This window comes from Chelonoidis abingdonii, chromosome 1 (genome assembly GCF_003597395.2).
Source record: "Chelonoidis abingdonii isolate Lonesome George chromosome 1, CheloAbing_2.0, whole genome shotgun sequence".
Classification (NCBI taxonomy): domain Eukaryota; kingdom Metazoa; phylum Chordata; order Testudines; family Testudinidae; genus Chelonoidis; species Chelonoidis abingdonii.
In genome coordinates this window covers 346,902,780-346,923,579 of record NC_133769.1, presented here as the reverse complement: position 1 = coordinate 346,923,579, position 20,800 = coordinate 346,902,780, and the positions used below count along the sequence as shown (strand labels likewise).

General features: G+C 42.3%; 1 protein-coding gene across 1 annotated transcript in view; it reads left to right on the top strand.

Annotated features, from left to right (window-relative positions):
- Nucleotides 1-3,185: 3,185 nt before the first annotated feature.
- HEPHL1 (hephaestin like 1) overlaps nt 3,186-20,800 on the top strand; it is a 57,157-nt gene continuing 39,542 nt past the window's right edge. Inside the window, exons 1-5 of the mRNA XM_075061731.1 lie at nt 3,186-3,409; nt 13,916-14,160; nt 16,740-16,952; nt 17,065-17,244; nt 18,802-19,056. Of these exons, the coding sequence (XP_074917832.1) occupies nt 3,240-3,409; nt 13,916-14,160; nt 16,740-16,952; nt 17,065-17,244; nt 18,802-19,056 (1,063 nt within the window). The 5' untranslated portion in view covers nt 3,186-3,239. The remainder of the gene's footprint in view (nt 3,410-13,915; nt 14,161-16,739; nt 16,953-17,064; nt 17,245-18,801; nt 19,057-20,800) is intronic.

Here is a 20,800-nt window from a genome sequence, read left to right as displayed (position 1 = left end):
AGCTGGTGTGTGAATGCTGGTGGAAGTGTAGGACCGGGAGCAGGTCTGCAGCATGTCACAGCAGCACAATAAGAGAGGGAGCCCAGGCTGGTGGGTCAGAGGGCTCAGTGGCACCCCCTTCCAGGCGGCACCCCAAGGGGAACTTGTCACAAATACTGTGCACATTTTACACTTGGGGAACGGACAGGATTGGGACAGGGACAGATTGGAGGGGATGGGGCAGAAGAGGTTGCATTTGGGAAGAACAGACAGAAGCGTCTGTGACCCAGAGAGAACACTTCACTCCCCCTCTCTCTGCCAAGCATGGAATGGAATTCAAGATTCCTGAATCGCACCATTCTTCTGCTGTCAGCAATTTTCTGTGAAACCCACTGTCAAAGTGCATGGTTCAGAGCTCACTAGTGTTGGTCCATATGGAGGATTACAACCTACTATTACTATCAGTTATGTCATTAGCTCAAATGGTAAAGATCTGTGAGGTGCATCTAAAATGTTCCAACCCTGCTGATGAACTATTTTGATGTCAATATGATGCTACATGAAAGAATTTCTGTTTTTTCAGTTTGCTTTTTTGAAAACCTAGGAAATTATAGACATGCACCACATTAAAAGAACACTATTAAGACTGCAAAGTCTAGCACCCAGAAGTAAGGAAATGTAAGAATTCAAGCTGCTTGTGCAATCTCAGTTTGACCCCTTTGCATGCATGCATTGTGATACAGTCTTTAATTACATGTACAGTTGGCAACAGTCTCATATTACAAGGGACAACCCTTATTTAAATAGAAAAATTACCTGTCTTGTACTAAGTCAGCCCAGAACACCTTTTATCCAGTATTTCAACAACAGGGGGCTAGTACGTATGGGTGCATCTTTCCGGGAGAGCCTGGGGTTACCAACAGTCCCTTATTAGAAGGGATGTCCCTTATTTCTTTATCTTTGTACAACAAGATTGGGAGTTGCTGAGTGCTGCAAAGAGCAGCAAGAAATATCCCTGGCAAATACATAAGTACCGCTTATTGTTATTTGTATTATTCATTCATTTATTCATTCATTCATTTATTATCATCATCATATTGGGGAGAGAGTTGAGGCAGGGGTTTAAGAAAACAGTCCCTTATTTTTGAAATATACTGTTGGCCACCAGAACTACATGCTCCCGTACTATATGTTGGACAGGACCCTGTCTCATTCAGATAGGCCTACTCTGGGTATGACTCAGGATTGTGCAGTGAAGGATACCATTGTCTGGAGGACCCATGTTTACTTTGTTGCAGAAGCTGGAACGTGTGTCATGACTGAGGAACGTGATTGGTAGGAGAAAAAGGATGATTTCATGCATAGGTGCGGACTCTGTGGGTGCTCCGGGGCTGGAGCACCCACGGGAAAAAAGTGATGGGTGCTGAGCACCCACTGGCAGCCTCACTATCACAGCCTCTCCCTTCACCCAGTGTCTCCTGCCTGCTGGTGGGCCCCATCAATCAGAGCCTCCCCTTCCCTCCCAGTGCCTATCTCCTGCCATGGATCAGCTGTTTCGCGGCATCTGGGCGTGCTGGGGGGATGGGAGAGAGGCGAGGGTGCAGTGTGCTTGAGGGAGGGGGCAGAATGGGGCGGGGAAGACATTTCCTAACTTGAGAGCTTGTCATTGCAATCTTAATAATGTCCTTTCAACATTGCTTGTTTGTGCTTGTATTCAAATATATTTTGCATATATAATTGGGTGTATTCTCTGATTATAGACAATTAGGCCTGGATGTTCAAAAGTGACTAATAATATTGGATTAGGGTTGCCAGAAGTCCAGCACTGCTGACCAGCCCGCTAAAAGTCCAGTTAGTGCCAGGGCAGAGGGGATGGCAGGCTCCCAGCCTGCCTCTGCACGGCTCCTGGAAGTATTCCTCCAGCTCCTAGGCGGAGGGAGGCCCAGAGGGGCTTCACGTGCTGCCCCCATCCTGAGCGCTGGCTCCATTGACCAATAGAAGCTGCAGAGCCTGAGCTCAGAGTGGGAGCAGTTTTTGGAGTCCCTGTGACCATCCCTCCACTTAGGAGCTGGAGGGACCTGCCAGATGCTTCTGGGAGCCGCCTGAGGTAAGCGCTGCCTGACACCTGCGCCCCAACTTTCTCCTGGGCCCCAACACCCTGCCCCAGTCCTGAGCCCCTTCCCAAGCCCAAACTCCTTCCCGGAGCCCACACCTCCTCCTGCACCCCAACCCTATGCCCGAGTCCGGAGCCACCTCCCGCACCTTGAACCCCTCATTTCTGGCTTCAAGCCAGAGCCTGTACCCCCTCCCACATGCCAACTCCCTACCCCAGCCCAGAGCCCATGCCCCCAGCCAGAGTCCTCACCCCCTCCCACTCTCCAACCCCCTGCCCCAGCCGACGAAAACGAGTGAGTGAGCGAAGGTGGAGGAGAGAGAGTGATGAAGGGAGGGGGGACAGAGTGAGTGCGGGGGGGCCTCATGGAAGGGGCAGGACAGGGTGCAGGGCAAGGGTGTTTGGTTTTCTGCAATTAGAAAGTTGGCAACCTTATGCTGGATGCCTCCATTTTTTAGGGGTCCAACTTGAAAAAATTTAAAGGGGCCTGATGTTTAGAAAGTGCTGAACATCCACCCTATGAAAACTAGGATTGTTCTCAACTGTGCAGTGGCTAGTAGGGTGACCAGATGTCCTGATTTACAGGGGCAGTCCTGATATTTGGGGCTTTGTCTTATATAGGCGCCTATTACCCCCTCACCCTCTGTCCTGATTTTTCACACTTGCTACCTGGTCACCCTAATTTCTAGTGACTTAAAGTTACTAAGCAAAGTCCAAGAGTCTAGATTAAAAGGTCTAAAGAAATGATGAAAAGCAAATATTTAAAAATATATATATGTGGATGTGATGAGGACCAAAAAAACCTGTCCTAACATTACAAACCACACTTTCTGGTAAAAGTGGAAAAAGGACTAATAAGCATCCAAACTTCCCAAAACACTGATTTGTTATAGCCTGAAAGGCAAACAAAAATAAGCCAGTTACACATTCATTGAAGGGCTGGCAAAAGTCCTGTCACCATAGCAACCCCCTCAATGGGCCTGTTTTGCTTGCACAAGCTTTCTTGTCTATCCCAGCCCCAAACTGCTGAATAGGAGGAGCTTTGCTTTGTCCGTTCCTTATTTATAACTTGTTGAGAGCTAAGGGGAGGGAGGGGTGAGCCATCTCTGCTGCACGCTGTCTGCCTGAGTTGCAATTACACCTACAGATGCCTTCTGTGTTGTATGGTGGCTGCATGCTGGCTCTTAAATTCCTTTGGCTGTTTGTGTTAGTAGAAGCAACTACCAGAACCTATTATGTTGGGATTGTGGAGGAGAACTGGGACTATGCACCAACTGGGAAGAATCTGATTACAGGACAAAGCCTCACAGAAGATGAGTAAGTCCCTCAGATTTCTGGTAAATCAGATCTCATGATGTCTCAAAAGAAAAATCCTTAGGTCACCGATGTCTTAAAATGTCTTAAGTTTGTGCCGTCACTGAACTTTAGTTAAAAAAACAACAAACTTTTGCTAGTGTGGCTGCAATATACATTTAAGGCTGGATATAACTTCTATTCAAGTCAGTGGAGAGACTCCCACTGAATTGAATGGGAGTTGGATCAGGCCTCTGCTGTTGTCTAAAATGACTTATCTCTCTTATTACTGATAAAATAGGGGTGGAGTGCAGGCACTGAATGTGTGCTGTGATGTTTATTGAAGGGTGAATTTCAGGTGTTGACAGTTCTCAAAAAGGATTAAAAGGGTTTTTTTATTGCAGCTTTGCTTTACAAGAATTCGTGTGGGAAATCAGGTCCTGGGGAGCCAAAAAATCTTACCGTGTTATAGGTGAAACCGTATTATATCGAACTTGCTTTGATCCACCAGAGTGCACAGCCCCACCTCCCCGGAGTGCTGCTTTACCACATTATATCCAAATTTGTGTTATATCGGGTCACGTTATATTGAGGTAGAGGTGTATTTCTGTGGGCGCTGGCCCAAGCTGACGTTCTGCCACCACTAAGCACAGCTTTTCCACAATGAAAACTGAAGAGAATCTTTTGTAAACTGGTGAAATTTGACAAATTGGAACAACTGATCTGAAATCAATAAGGACAAATGCAAAGTACTGCACTTAGGAAGGAAAAAACAGACGCACAAGTACAAAATGGGAGATAACTGGTTAGGTGGTAATATTGCTGCTGCAAAGGACCCAGGGGTTATAGCAGATCACTAACTGAATAAAATTCAAGAATGTGTTGCGGTTGCACAGAAAGCTAATGTCCTGGAGTGTATTAACAGAGATATGATAAGAAAGACACAGTAGGTATTTTTTTTTGCTCTGCTTGGTACTGGTGAGGCCTGAGCTGGAATACTGTGTCCAGTTGTGGGCATCACACTTTAGGAAAGATGTGGACATATTGGAGAGATTCCAAAGGAGAGCAAGAAGAAGTTTAGGAAACCTAACCTATGCGGAAAGGTTAAAAAATTGAGCATGTTAACTCGAGAAAACAAAAGCAAGGAGAGACCTGATAAGAGTCTTCAGATATGTTATGGGCTGTTATAAAGGACTGTAATGAATTGTTCTCCATGGCCACTGAAAGTAGGACAAGAAGGAATGGGCACAATCTGCAGCAAGGGAGATTTAGGTTAGATATTACGAAAATCTTTCTAACTATATAGGTAGATAAATTCAGGCTTCCAAGGAGGTTGTGAAATCCCCATTATTGGAGGTTTTTAAGAAGAGACTGGACAAACATTTGTCAGGGATGGGCTAGGTTTATTTGGTGCTGGCTGAGTGCAGGAAGCTGGACTTGATGACTTCTCAAAGTCCCTTCCAACTCCACATTTTTATGATTCTACGTGGAACCACAGAAGTTAGAGATGGGAAAGACTTATTCAAGATTCAAAAACACATGTACAAGTGGGATGAGAAGAAGATGGTCCATACAAACGTACTGTATACTGCACATATAGGCCTGGGTTCAGGGCGCCACGGAAGTCAGTGCTTAAATTTAGGCATGTGCCTAAGTATCTTGCTGAGCTGTGACCATAGTATTGTGATGTGTATATTCTTCTTACACACACAGCTAAGCTTGATTCTCCATCCATTACACTCCATGAAAGACTTCTAGAGGAGCAGGCATCCCTGAGGCCCTGGGAATTGGTGTACCGGCTATAATTTTGAACATTGTGTGTTTATTGAAGTCCACATGGGGACATATTAAAGTTTTAGTTTTATTAAGAAAGTTAAGGGACCCTCCCCCTACTCTAGAGAGCAGGTGTGGGACTATGCACAGGGATGTGAGTAGGGCTTGGGAGAAAACAGGATTCTGCCCAGGTGTAGGAGTCCACACTAGTAAACCGCGATGCCAGTTCAGAACTTTGTGCTGTTGTAGAAGTTAGAGATGGAAAAGATCTGTGGAAAAGCTATCTAGGCAATGCCAAGCCAATACAGGATTGTTCCCTACATCCCTAGAGATATATTCATGACAGTTTGAAAAGTCTCAAGCAATATAAGAAAAGTATTTTTTTAAATAACTTTAGGTGGAAGACATATGCAATTTTACAAATAATTACCATAAAAGTATCAAAAATGCAGTATTAGCAAGTGAAAAAAAATGGACTTATAACTTTGTTTTAGCATGGATGTGATGGTTACAGAGAAGGAGTGAAGAAATGGCATAACACTCTAATCACTGTTTCTGGTAAAAGAGGAATGACTAACAAATGAAAGTGTTCAAACTTTTGAAGAAAATGTTGTGCAAATTCATTCACACTTCCAGAATTCTCTCCATTTTGCAGAATTTTGTAAAACAGTAGTTTGACTGCAAAACTATAAAACTATCAAACAGCAACTTCACAGAAAAGTGGACTCTTCTTCACTCACAAAATTACTGACATTTTAGTGAGCAAAAATAATAGTGCCGGGGTGATAGAACTGAAAATGGTCCCATGTTCCTGTGAGCATTTTGGGAAAACAGGACCAGTTTTGATTTAGCAACAAAATGTTCAGTACTTGAGTACTTAGAACTGTATTGCAGCCATTTCACCCCACTCTGCTAATGGGCATCCAAACTTAAGAAACACAATGAGGTTGTTTTCTACTAGTTTCACAAGAGCTTCACAGGTACAGCCCATTGTTGATTGTCTGTTACATTTCCCCCTGCTGTGACTGATTCATAAATAATATGAGTCTGCTACAGTACTGAGGCAAGAAAGGGCTTTGTGTTTTTGCTCAAGCGGAGAGGTTGTGCAATTAGTTCAGGAGGCCCCAGGTTTTGTTGCCTAGGGTTATCAAGAGAGTCATTACACATATCTAGACTGCATGGTGGTGGCTTGTTTTCCACATGTGAATATATTTCAGAGTTTGTTATTTGGAAGGGAGTAGGGTGGCCAAATCTTTCACTGGGAAGGCTACTGCAGTTGTGTTACATATTGGAATTTCTCACTTCCCTGCTCAAGATAGCAGAGGATTGCTTCCCTGCTCTCATTCCTAAGATGGAAGAACTCTAATGAAAGGAATTTAACTTCAGATGAGGTGCAGATATTTATAAATCTCACACACACCAGGAAGAGTTTGTATCCATCCTGCAGAATGTAATGTTAATGATATTTTTGCTGTCTGCCCTTGGGACTATTTGAATACTAACCTGTACAGTTTGCTGTTTGGAGCAGGATGCCCATTCATGCACAGGACTCTCTGAATTTGGTTGCAGGTACTTTAAAGTCAGTGACATTAATTCACATACCTATTTCAAAGACAGAGAAACTTTTTGTTAAGGATTTTAAGTTAACTCTTTGCTTATTTTTGTAGTCTAATTTTTACAGGACATTACTTCCTAAGAGTAATTGTTAAATCTTTTAAATAAGAAATTGATTGCTAAAGGTATTAAGCCTTGCAGGATAATCCAGTCCCATAAAACCTTTGGATTCATGCCATTTCAGATGACATGGACAACAGGGCAGTACTCTTTGAAAAGGTAGTGTTCTGCAAATAATAATGCTTAGTACTTACTATACACTGTCATTTTCATTTTCAAACCTTGACTGATTAATCCTCACAACATCCCTCTGATGTAGACAGGTAAGTATTATTACCCCAGTTTTACTGATGGGGAATCTAAGACATAGAGGAGGCAACCTAAACTGGTTCTCTTTAAAGGAGCTAGTGCACACAACTTAGGGAATGTTCATTTTGAAGCTAGCTGGTCTTCAAAGCTGGCCTGAATTCTCACTCAGCTCAGCCCTAAGAACATAAGAATTGTCATATTGGACCAGACCAATGGTCCATCTAGCCCAGTATCCTGTCTTCCAACACTGGCCAATGTCAGCTGCTTCAAAGAACGGCAATTATCAAGTGATCCATCCCCTGTGATCCAGTCCCAGCATCTGGCAGTCAGAGGCTTAGAGACACTCAGAGCATGGGGTTCCATCCCTGACCATCTTGGCTAACAGCTACTGATGGACCTATCCTCCATAAACTTATCTAAATATTTTTTAACACAGTTCTAGTTTTGGCCTTCACAGCACTCCTGGCAACAAGTTCCACAGGTTGACTTTGTGTTGTGTGGAGAAGTACTTCCCTTTGTTTGTTTTTAGACCTGCTGCCTATTAATTTCATTGGTGATCCCTGGTTCTTATGTTATGTGAAGGGGTAAATAAAACTTCCTTACTCACTTTCTCCATGCCATTTGTGATTTTGTAGCCCTCTATCACATCGTCCCTTAGTCATCTCTTTTCCCAGTTGAACAGTCCTAGTCTTTTTAATCTCTCCTTATATGGAAGCTGTTCCAGACCCTTGATCATTTTTGTTGCCCTTCTCTGTACCTTTTCCATTTCTAATATATCTTTTTTGAGATGGGGCAATCAGAAATATATGCAGTATTGAAGGTGTGGGTGTGCTATGGATTTATATAGTTATATTATGATGTTTACTGTCTTATTATCTGTACCTTTCCTAATGGTTCCTAACATTCTGTTTGCTTTTTTGACTGCTGCTGCACATTGAGTGGATGTTTTCAGAGAACTATCCACAATGACTCCAACATCTCTTTCCTGAGTGGTAACAACTAATTTAGACCCCATCATTTTATATGTATAGTTAAGATTATATTTTGCTATATTCATTACTTTGCATTTATTGATAGTGAATTTCATCTGCCATTTTGTTGCCCAGTCACCCAGTTTAGTGAAGTCCCTTTGTAACTCTTTGCAGTCTACTTTGGACTTAACTATCTTGAGTAATTTTGTATCATCTGAAAATTATGCCCTTGCTGTTTACCCCATTTTCCCAGATGATTTATGAATATGTTGAACAGCACTGTTCCCAGTACAGATCCTTGGGGGACACCACTATTTACCTCTCTCCATTCTGAAACTGACTATTTACACCCACCCTTTGTTTCTATCTTTTAACCAGTTACTGATCCATGAAAGGACATTCCCTCTTATCCCATGACGGCTTACTTTGCTTAAGAGCCTTTTGTGAGGGACCTTGTCAAAGGCTTTCTGAAGGTCCAAGTACACTATATCTGCTGAATCACCCTTATTCACGTTTGTTGACCCCCTTAGACAATTCTAAGAGATTGGTGAAGCCTTTACACAGGCCATGTGACTTTTTCCCAACAAATTGTGTTGACCTGTGTGTTTGATCATTCTGTTCTTTCCTACAGTTTCACGCAGTTTGCCTGGTACTGAAGTTCGGCTTTCTGTTACAGAAGCTAATTTAAGTTACATACCACAGTTAGTAGCTCTGCAGTTTCATTATTATTTTTTAATTTAACAGTTCATCCGAAACTTCCTATTGACACCACAATCTGAGACTGTTCCTCAGATTTGTCACCTAAAAAGAACGGCTCAGGTGTGAGAATCTACCTCACATCCTCTGCAGTGAAGACTGAGGCAAAGAATTAATTTAGATTTTCTGCAATGGCCTAGTCTTTCTTGAGTGCTCCTTTACTGCCTCGATTGTTCAGTGGCCCCACTGATTTTTTGGCAGGCAGGCAGGATTAATTAACTTTTTGCTGTTAATTTGAGACTTTTGCTAGTTGCACTTCAATTTCTTTTTGGCCTGCTTAATTATACTTTTACACCTGACTTACCAGAATTTATGCTCCTTTCTATTTTCCTTAGTAGGATTTCATGTCCAATTTTAATGCCTTTTTGCCTCTAACTGACTCTTTTACTCTGTTCTTTAGCTACTGTGGCATTTTTTGGGTCCACTTACTGTTTTTTTTAATTTGGGGTATACATTTAATTTGAGACTCTGTTATGATGTTTTAAAAAACTTTCCTTGCAGCTTTCAGGCATTTCACCCTTGTGACTGTTCCATTTAACAAGCTTCCTCACTTTTGTATAGTTCCCCTTTTTGAAGGGTAATGCTACTATGGTGGGCTTCTTTTGTATTCCCTCCACCACAAAAATGTTAAATTTAATTATATTATGGTTGCTGCTGTTGAGCAGTTGACCTATATTAATATCATGGACCAGATCCTGTGCTCCACTTAGGACTAAATCAAGATTGGGCTCTGAGGCCCCGTGAGGGTAGAGGGTCCCAGAGCTTGGGCTTTAGTCCTTGGGGCAGAGACTGTCTGTTAGTTCTTTGTACATCACCTAGCACAATGAGGCTCTGGTCCATGACTGGGGCTCCTATGTGCTATGGGAATATAAATAATATATAATAATGACAAATGTTGACATTTCAGTGGAGGTCACTGTAACGTCAACTGACAGCATAAACTCAAAGGGCCATTGGAATTGCATCAGAGAGGAATCTTGCTCCATATCTCCAGAAGCTATTATAGCGATACTGGGCTAGTCTTGTTTTTTGTCATGGCCAAGGTCTCTCTCTCTTACGGTTTTCTATGGTACTCTTCACTATGATAGCTACAATGAACAGCATAACTTGAAATCCAGATAATTTTTGCTGCAATCAAAGTTGACATTTATATAAGAAAAATGCTAACAAATTAAGGTCCTCATGCTGAGCACTTGCATACTCAAAACTCCTCCCATGTAAATGCCTGTTTAATACATATCTGTCCTGGTGCAGTTGTTTCACTGTGAGTTAACAGATGGTTCCTATCCTGTGATTGTTAAACTTGCCAATCTTAAATCAAGTATTATGACTTTGAAGATCAAAGGCAACATAAATATCATTTAAGGTGACAATCCTTGGCAAAATACCCTTTGTGACTGATGGGCAAAATAGGTGTTGACATTACACTTAACTCATAAACATTTACTGTATGGCCTGAGTATCAGCATGACTAGTTGTAATGTCCTCAGGGTGGAATATTTATTGCTGTAGCGTTCTACTCTACAATTTCTTTTGGAATTAATATATCAATTATAGCACTTATGAGGGAATGGGAAGCTGAAATTAAATCAGTAATAACTCTAAAAGGCTGCAGTTTGTTACCTTTTGATAACTCCTTGAAGTTACATTCTCCTCCTCCATCCATGTGTGTAAGCAGAAGTTGCCTGCTGGGGCTTAAGAATTGCTAGAAATGATAAATTGGGAAAATGAAATCAGAGATGGTCTAAGGGATTTGCATAGAGCCCAAGCTGCCAGAGTCTGAACAAGGCCTTAGAGCCTGATTTAGCAAGGCACTTAAGCATGTGCATAACTTTAAATAAGTGAATGGTCTAACTGAAGTCAATTGGACTACTAGTGGCAGTCAGTTTCCAAGCAAATACCTGTGCAGACAAACAAGAGAGGCTAATAGGGAAGTTCCTGAGCATGTTTGCAGGAGGAAATGTAGGATATTTATTCTACAGGGAGTATAGAAATTTTTGTCTACAGGGACAACTCTACATACCCATCAAGGGATTGCCAATGATGGAACGTTATCATGATTTGCAAGGGATGTGCCATGTTGTGGTCCTGCCTGAAGAAAGAGATGCTCTTTGCAAAAAGTGCAAGGTGATGGCTGTATTGGAAGAAAAGAGTCAAGATCTGGAAAGGCAGCTAGTGAGCCTGTTTAGCCTTAGAGAAGCAAAAGCTCTGTTGGACAGCCAGACTGAGGCAGCACCACTGCAGATCTATCAGTAGAATGAATAGGTTTCCAGGAAACAGAAGAGAGTGGAAAACAGAGAGAAGAATTAGCTGTTTGTAACCAAGCAAAGACAGAGAAGCAGGATTTTACGCAGCTAGAAGCAGATGGGCAATCTGTACCCACCAGAAGAAAGAGGACTAGGGTGAAATTCAATGCATGTAGAGGTATCTAATCACTTTCAGGCAGTTCATGCAGAAGCCACAAAGAATATATTGGAAGATTCAGCTGAAAGGAAAGAACAGGGATCTCCACTGGACACACCTGTGGATGGATGCTCAGCCTAGCTGTTGAGAATGTCAAGCATACCCAAATGAAGACCACAGACAAACCTCAATGAGGACTTGATATTAAGGAGAATGGACAAGACATTCTGCAGGGGACAGAAGGACAGCAAGACCATACACATCACCGAAAAACTGGATGGGATTCTGAAGATTGTGGGCAAGAACCCATTGGTTATCATGGAATCATAGAAGATTACAGCTGGAAGAGACCTCAGGAGGTCATCTAGTCCAACTCCCTGCTTAAAGCAGAACCAACACTAACTAAATCATCCCAGCCAGGGCTTTGTCAAGCCTGGTCTTAAAAACCTCTAAGGATGGAGATTCCACCACCTCCCTATGATGATGTATATTGGCATGAATGACACTGCTTCATGGAACATCGAAAGCATCCAGGATCTTAGAAAGAAGAGGAAAGGTCTGATGATCTTCTCGGGGATCCTTCCTTTCCTGTGAATGAGAGAAGACAGACAGCAAGAAGATGCTGGACATAAACTGTTGGCTGAGTACGTGGTATAAAATAGATCAGTCTGGTTTTATGGAACATTGGTCTACCTAAGGGCAGAGGAGGGTGACTTGAGCTATCTCCATCTGAATAGAATGGGAACCAATCTTCTGAGTAGCAGACCAACTAGAGTAGGTAGGAGAATTTTAAACTAGCATCTACAGGACAGGGTGCTAAGAAGGAAAACACAATCAGGTCAAGCATAAAACTCATACTCAAGATACCATGAATGTAAAAAATCAAGGCATCAAAGGATATAAAGAGAAGAAATTCTTCAGTTGTTTACACACCAATGATAGCACCCTGGATAATAAAAAAGAGGAATTAAAAATACTAATTTATTAAAAGAAATTTGATAAGACTGGTCTTACTGAAACCTGATGGGATCATTCATGTGACTGGTATGTCAAAATCACTAGATACATTCTATTCAGAAAGGAAAGAATGGATAGAAGAGAATAGGGGTGGTGGTACTTTACATTAAAGATACCATTACTGGCTTTAGAGTTACAGATAGTTCACAAGGATGGGATCTGAAATGTTTATGCATCATGAAATAACTGATAAATCACAGGATGGGCACTACCAGGGGTCTGCTATAAACCTCAAATCAGATGAAGGAACAGATGAGCAGTTCTTTACACATCTATGTACAATGTGTTGAAAGAAAAATTATGTTATTGTGGGAGATTTCAGTCTGTAGGACATATGCTGGAGGTCTGATGCTACCCCTAGTTTCAATGAATGGTATTAGGTTCGATCTAGACAAAGATGATAAAATTATCAATCATGATGTAGAAAAGGCAGAAATATTCAACATATGCTTCTGTTCTATATTTAAAAAGAAGGATGATATTATTCAGCGATAATGAAATACTTTCTATTCCATCAGTAGCTATGAAGGATGTTAAACAGCAACTGTTAAACATGTTTAAATTTGCAGGATCAAATAACTTTCACAGAAGAGTAGTAAAAGATTGGCCAAGGAGCACTCTAAAATGAATGATGGTTTTTAACAAATCATGGAACACTAGGAAAGTTCCTGAGAACTAGAAAAAGCTAATGTTGTTCCAGTGTTTTAAAAGCAGTGAATCAGATGACCTGGGAAACTAACAGGCCAGTTACCTTAGCACAGATTCTGGGCAAAATCATGGAAAGGCTTATATGGGATGCACTCAATAAAAATGTAAAAGATAGCATAATTAAAGCTAATTAATATGGTTTTATGGAAAATAGTTCTTGTTAATTAGACATCATTTTTGGCTGCTAAAGGTAACTGGATTGACACAATATTCTTAGATTTCTGTAACCCACTTGGTCAAAAATTGTGTTTTTTTTCCTTGCAAAATTTGGATTGTTTGGCAGAAATTAAAATATTGAAAAATTTGAGCCAAACCCTCAAATATTTCAATTTGTAAATATTGCTGCAGTGCTTCATGGGAGTTGTAATTCAGGTCTCTCATCCTCCTATTCTCATCCACAGAACAAATCGAAGTTATAGGTTTGAAGGAGAAATTATTGCTGAGGTTGTTTAATTTGTGTTATGCAGGAGGTCAGACCAGATGATCATAATGGCCTCTTCAGGCCTTGAAATCTACGAAATCTATTAAACTGGTGCCTGAATTAATTCATCCTCTTTTCCCAGTGCTAGAGTGGGGACTGTGCTTTGCTTGCTTGCTTTTATGGGCCTCCTGAGCAGCTGGAGATTAAGCTGTGGACTTTCTTCCTTCTGGTCTTTTTGTCGAAGTGGGAATTGAGTGATGAGCTTCTGGCACTACACAGAAACCCCTAAATGGCAGGACCTCAAGCAGTTGTTTGTCTTGCTTGTGCTTAAGGCCAGCCCTGATAGCATGACAACTACTGTTGCATAGGGGGAAACTTTCATCAATGTAGTACAGTAGTGTAGGAGCTGACTCCTCAGCCTTTATTCGGGTTGAGTAGCTCTGATTGGTCTCCCTGACTTTAGTGAAACCACTTGCATGAATAGCAAGCACCAACTTTTGTGTAACTTTAAAAACAGAGTATTTCTGTCTTTAAACTATTTCCCCCTCCATTCTATAGACATGCGAGTGAGTTTGTGAAGAGAGGTGCCAACAGAATAGGACGTATTTATAAGAAAGCTGTTTATAAAGAGTTCACAGATGGTACCTACACGCAGGAGATCCCCAAGCCATCCTGGCTGGGATTCCTTGGTCCAGTCATGAAGGCTCAAGAAGAGGATATCTTTGTTGTTCACTTAAAGAACTTTGCTTTCCGTCCATATTCTCTGCATCCACATGGTCTCTTCTACTACAAAGATTCTGAAGGTAAAAACCAGTTCTCAGCTTCACTCTACACATGCCCTTTCTGCCCTCTCCTCCCTTGCCCTGTCCTCCTTACTCTGCTGCCTCTCCTTTTCTTTCTGTTCCTAAGTAACTCCTACCACCAACCCACCCCAAAAAACCCTATGACGCTAACCTCATGTTTGCCACCATCACATTATTCACTCTATTTATGTGTTATACCTCTTCCCCCTCCCCCCCCGTTATCTGCCTTGTCTGTTTCAGCGATATTGTCTCATTGTTTCCTTGTATTCCCCTGTCTTTGCTTATTTCTTTGCTTATTTCTTATATTTAGTCCCTGCCCCAAAGAGCTTGCAATTTATCATTTTGTTCTGTATTTGCACAGCACCTAGCACAATGGTCGATGACTGGGACTCGTAGGTGCCGCACTCATGCAAATAATAAATAAATAAGCATTTTTGTTCTGTCTCATTTCTCTTTTACTACTCCCTTCCCTTTGTGCAGTGAATATACTGGATAAGGGACTGGTCCAAAGCTGATTGAAGTGAATGGGGAACTTTCCATTGACCTTAATGAACTTTGTATCAGTTCCTAATAAACTGGCCAGTATCATTAACCAGTAACTTAAAAAAGGAAAGTTCTCATTTATGATGTTTTTCATTTTTAGAAAAATAGCTTCTTCCTGCCTTGGTTGCTTTTCTTAGTAAAAATGTGAGACAGTCTAAATCCTCCTCTCTAGTCCATATGAGAGATCTTGGCTCCAGCGATGTGTTCTCTCTATATATACACAACTCCCAGGGGCAAATGACTAAGCTTCTATAGCTCTTTGTGGGGCTATAACATGTGATGTCATTTGCACAAGGACGGATATTGGTTAGAATGCAAAATTACATGCTGTGTGCATTTTCTCCTCACCTCCGTCATCAACATTTTCAACAATTTTAAGGCCAGCAGGGATAATTACAATCACCTAGTATGACCTCTTGCATAACACACGTCATACAATATCACCTAGTAATTTCTGCACCAAGCTCAATCATTTGTGGCTGAACTATGAAGTGAATTGAAAAATACTATTTCTTTTATCTTTTTTACAGTGCAAATATTTGTAATAAAAATAATATAAAGTGAGCACTGTACACTTTGTATTCTATGTAATTGAAATCAATATATTTGAAAATGTAGAAAAATATCCAAAAATATTTATAGTAAATTTACTTTGGTATTCTGTTACTGTGTGTTTAAAATTACCACTAATCAGAACCATTTTTTAATCTCACAATTAAATGCGACTATTTTTTTAATCATTTGACAGCTCTAGTTGCCACTTATTTATAACTGAAAGAAAATCATTCAGATTCAGCATCACAGAAGTGTGTGAGACCTGACCTGGCTTCTTTGGACAATTCCAGTGAGAAACTGCAAGATGCTGAGTTTAGCTAGAGGCTGTTTCTGTATCACAGTGGAACAACGTGTACAAAACTTTTATCATGAAACCTCAACGTTGTGCCAGGGTCACCAAAAAGTTTTCTGAGTTTTGTGAACTTTTTAGCAACTGTGGGTACAAATGGGCCTGAATCAAAACTCCCCACCCAACACCCCAAATCTTGAAAGTATTTGAATTCAAAATCCAACTCCGTACTAAATTTTGAAAATGGCCCCTATCTGTTGCAACAGAATATACCCTGTGCTCACACCCTACGTACTATTGTAATAATGTTTGGGTGAGGTATGCGATGTGAGGCATCATTTAAAAAATCATAATTTGCTGATGAGTAATACCATGGCAAAATGCACATAGCCGCATTGTATATGTGAAGTTACAAACATAACTTGAGATGACTAAAAGTATGTTTTCCAGTTAAGTCTGGGGAGTGACTTAACCAGTTTCTCAGAGACAAAGGGCAGGCTGACAGCTCAGCAAGGTGTAAACAAGGCTGATGGACCATTACTTCTAAAGGGCACCCTAGGTTACACAGCTACTTATTAGTCTGGATTGTGCCTCTGTAAATCACATCTGTGATAACAGGCTAGGCCAAAGCCTCAGATTTAAATATCCCAAATTAAATGGCTGGGAATAGGATGTTTCATGGGAGCATATGCAGGCATCTGGGTGTGGGAGCCAGGTGCATGGGCCAGTCCTTCTGTCAGCTGAAGAGCTGCCATCGCAGATGTCTTAGGTAGCTTGTGCAGATTTTTGTACTAGCAGCAGCAGGCACAGCTACTAGCATGGAACTAGCATGGAAGCAGACAGACAGTGTGTCTTTCTGCACTGTGTATGCTTCTACCTTTTATTCTCTGATCTGTAGAGGCAACCTCTCAAAACAGATCAGGTGTAAATCAATGTTACCAGACATGATGTCTTTTGAAAATTATACTTAATAATATTGTGATGGCTTTTTATTCTGGAAGCTATGCTCAGAATTAAGTCTCGATTTGTAAATGATTCTGTGTTTGCAATTGCTGCTGTCATTGGTCTGTTTGTGAAATACTTTGTTAAGTTATTTCCAAAAAATGTAACAAACAGAAGAAATTCCATCCTTATCTAGGGTAACCCATTTTCCCAATATGTTTGGCCTTAAACTCCCTTTTTCTTACATTAGGTGCCCTCTACCCAGATGGAACAAGTGGCAAAAACAAAGAGGATGATATTGTTGTTCCTGGTGGAAATTATACATATACATGGCCAGTGAAGAAAGAATATGCCCCCACTTTGGCAGACCCAACCTGCCTGACTTGGATTTACCATTCACACATTGATACACCTCGAGATATCAGTTCTGGGTTAATCGGACCATTGCTGGTTTGTAAAAAAGGTACAGAGCTGAAAATACTGAGAATGCCCCTCTGCCTGTTTTGGCTTCTAAATAATCGTTTTTGTTTACAGGTGTTTATTTTTTAGTACTTTCCTGTTTGTTTGCTGTTTAGGAAGTTTAGATGACTCCTCGATACAGAGCACTGATGCTGCTAAAGGCTTTGCCCTGATGTATAATATTGTAGACGAAAATCTCAGCTGGTACATTGATGCAAATATAAAAGCTTTCTGCTTGGACCCAACCACAGTTGACAAAGAGGATGAAGGTTTCAAGAACAGCAACAAAATGCATGGTGAGCAGTCACTATCAAGTACAACCTTGTCATGCAGTAGCGACTAGACTGTTTTCATGTCTGTAATATATTGCTGTTCCTTATAGATGCTTTTTAGATGTCTTTCCTTTCTCTGTTTATTGGAAAGGCTGAGGGTGGGCCAGACTTTTAACCCATTGTACTTACAGCAAGCCTCCCCTCAAGTCTATAAGCAGCATGGTATGTAGGGCACAGGATCTGAGGAAGGAAGCCTGGCTCCTGTGTCCATCTCTGCCACTGGCTTGCTATTTGAACTTTGGCAAACGGCTTAACCCCTGGGTGCCTCAGTTTCCCCACCTGCAAAAGAGAAATGATGAGACTGACCTTTCGTAAAGCTTTGTGAGATGTACTGCATAAAAACACTACTGGAAGTGGTGAGTGTCCAAAGCTCAAAAGTGCTTTACAAATAATGGGCCAGATCCTCAGCTAGTATAAATTGGCATTGCACTATTGCAGTCAGTGGAACTACAGCCCTTTGTATCAGCAGCAGATCTGGTCTAATGAAGTTAGCTGTGGCACTGCAGTCCCTTTACTTGTGGAGAAGGTGAGGTAGAGAGAGATTAACTTAACCATTTCCAAATCTGAGTGCCCTCAGTTAGGCACCTAAATCCATATTTACACACCTAAATAAATGGCCGGATATTGAAGTTAATGGAAATGTGGAATCCCCATTAATAGAGGCTTTTAAGAACAGGTTAGACAAAACGCTTGTCAAGGATGGACTAGGTATACTGGGTCCTTTCTGAGCACAGGGGGATGGACTGAGGATGGACTAGATGACCTCTCAAGGTCCTGTTCAGCTTTACATTTCTATTATTCTATGATTTTCAGAGGTGTTGCATACCCACAGTGTCCATTAACTTCAAAATCAGGCCATTTATTTACAGATTTCAGTGAAAACGTAGCCTAAGTGACTTCCCAAGATCACCCAGGAAGTTTGCAACAAGTAGCGATAGAAATCCAGGTCTCTTGATGCCCAGGCCTGTGATCTTAACTTTAAAGTGCTCCTTCTTCTTTCCCACCTGGAACTATTGCCGCAATGTTTACCCTCTGTTTTTCAGTCGCAGCAGCCACTCATCCTTTCGGAACAGTTCTTCAGCTGCAACTAATACATGCTATTAATTATTTATATCTGTTTTATCGTAGTGACTAGTCATGGACCAAGACCCCACTGTGCTAAGTGCTGTACGAACATAAACCAAACAGATAGTCCCTGTCCCCAAAGAGTTCACAATCTAAGTATAAGAAAGAATAGACTAGATGGATACAGACGAGAGGGCACAAAGAAATACTGAAACAATATTGGCCAGTATGAGGTCTCTGCACATTAGCAGCCTAACCGTTGTCAAGTTTTTTGTAGGCATAATGGAAAAGGAGACTTTTGAGGGGGGTTTTAACTGCCTACCTTGGATAGCTCTCAGCATGGACATTCTGCGGGTTTATTTTAAGGACCAGGCATTTACATTCTTTGAATAAGAGTCATTAGCAATCTGTGCTTCTCCTTTGTATCTCATGGGTTGTGTTTTGTTTTGCTTTTAGCTATTAATGGTTACATTTTTGGAAATCTCCCCAACTTGGAGATGTGTGCTGGTGAATCCGTGTCCTGGTATTTGATTGGAATAGGTAACGAGATAGACATCCACTCTGCGTATTTCTACGGCCACACCATCATTAACAAAGGCCACAGGGCAGATGTCGTCAACCTATTTCCAGCAACCTTCATTACAGTGGAAATGATTGCAGGGAATGTTGGGAAGTGGCTATTAACCTGTCAAGTAAATGAACATTTACAAGGTACAATGATACAGATCTGGCATATCCTTCCAGAAAGATGCCAAGTTAGATAATTTATAGTACATGTTTCAGACTAAAAAAGAGAATTCAATGAGGAGAAGTAGAATTGCGGGCCTACATTTTCCCAGGACAGTAACATCTTACATTTACTTATTTCATGAAATAAATCTTGTGAGTCCGATTTCAGTCATTGACAAAAAGCTATATGGTGCCAAATCATCAGCGAGTGAGGATGATTCACACAAGAAGGGGGTGCCAGATCCAGCCCTAGTTCAGTACTTTTGGTGCATATTGGGGCTTTTGGTGAGCAGTGAATGCAGGGTCAGGCCCTTTGTATGCACTGTCTTGTAGAATATAGACTGAGGTGAGCAAACTTTTTGGCCTGAGGACCACATCTGAGAGGGGGAAATTGAATGCAGGGCCATGAATGTAGGGCTCGGGCAGGTGGTTGGGGTGTGGGAGGGGGTGTGGTGTGCAGGAAGGGGCTCAGGGCAAGGGGTTAGGGTGCAAGAGAGGTGCAGGGGGCTCAGGGCAGGTGATTGGGGTGCGGTAGGTAGCTCAGTCAGGAGGTCGGGGCTCAAGGCAGGGGTGCAGAAGGGGTGCGGGGTGCAGCAGGTGGCTCAGGGCAGGCGATTGGGGGCTCAAGGCAGGGGGTTGGGGTGCAGAAGGGGTACGGGATGCGGCAGGGGACTCAGGGCAGGGGGCTGGGGTGCAGGAAGGGTATGGGGTGTGGAAGGGGGCTCAGGGCAGGGGGTTGGGCGCTCAGGGCAGGGGGTTGGGGTGAGGGGTGCAGGAGGGGCTTGGGGTGCGGATTCCAGCCTAGCGCCGCTTACCTTGAGCGGCTTCAGGGGGACTCCCTGCCTGCCCTGGCCCCGCACCGCTCCTGGGAGTGGCCAGCACCACGTCCCTGTGGCCCCAAGGGAGAGGCAGAGGGCTCCATGCACTGCCCTCATGTGCAGATACCTCCCCCAAAGCTCCCAGTGGCCACGGTTCCCCTTTCCCGGCCAATGGGAGCTGCAGGGGGCGGTTCCTGCAAGCAAGGGCTGCACGCGGAGCCCTCTGTCCCCCCTCCCCCAGGGGCCACAGGGACGTGGTGCCAGTTGCTTCCGGGAGTGGCACAGTTCTCACAGCGCCACAGGGGTGGCAATCCTGTGGGCCGGATCCAAAGCCCTGAAGGGCCAGATCCAGCCCATGGGCTGTAGTTTGCCCACCCCTAATATAGACTCTTTTACACTTAAAAGATGTCACATCAGGTAAAACATTTCATATTTTTTCTGTTTAAAGAAATCTGATAAAAATGGTCTGCGTTTCTAGGAGGCCAGTGAGAGGCCTTTGAGTTAAAGAACTTACTATTATTATTAAGTATTGTTTGTATTACACAAGAGCCCATAAGTACCCAATTGGCTCTACGTCTCATTGTCCCGGCCCTGTACAAACCTAATATAAGATAAAGTCCCTGTTTCAAAGAAGTTACAATCTCAGAGTCTGATCCAGAGACTCCCACTGGCTTCTATGAACTTTGGATCAGGCAATCAAGACTCGATTCTGTAAGGTGCTGAGTGCCTTCCACAAGATGCTGCCCACCCTCTCCATTCCTACTGAAGTCAGTGAGAGGTGAGGATACTTCATACCTTTTAGGAGGTGCTCAGTGCCTCAAAGGACCAGACCCTAAGGGCCAGATTCTGCCATCCTTACTGAAATCAATGGGAGTTAAGCACATAAATACCTTTGAGGACCTAGGCCT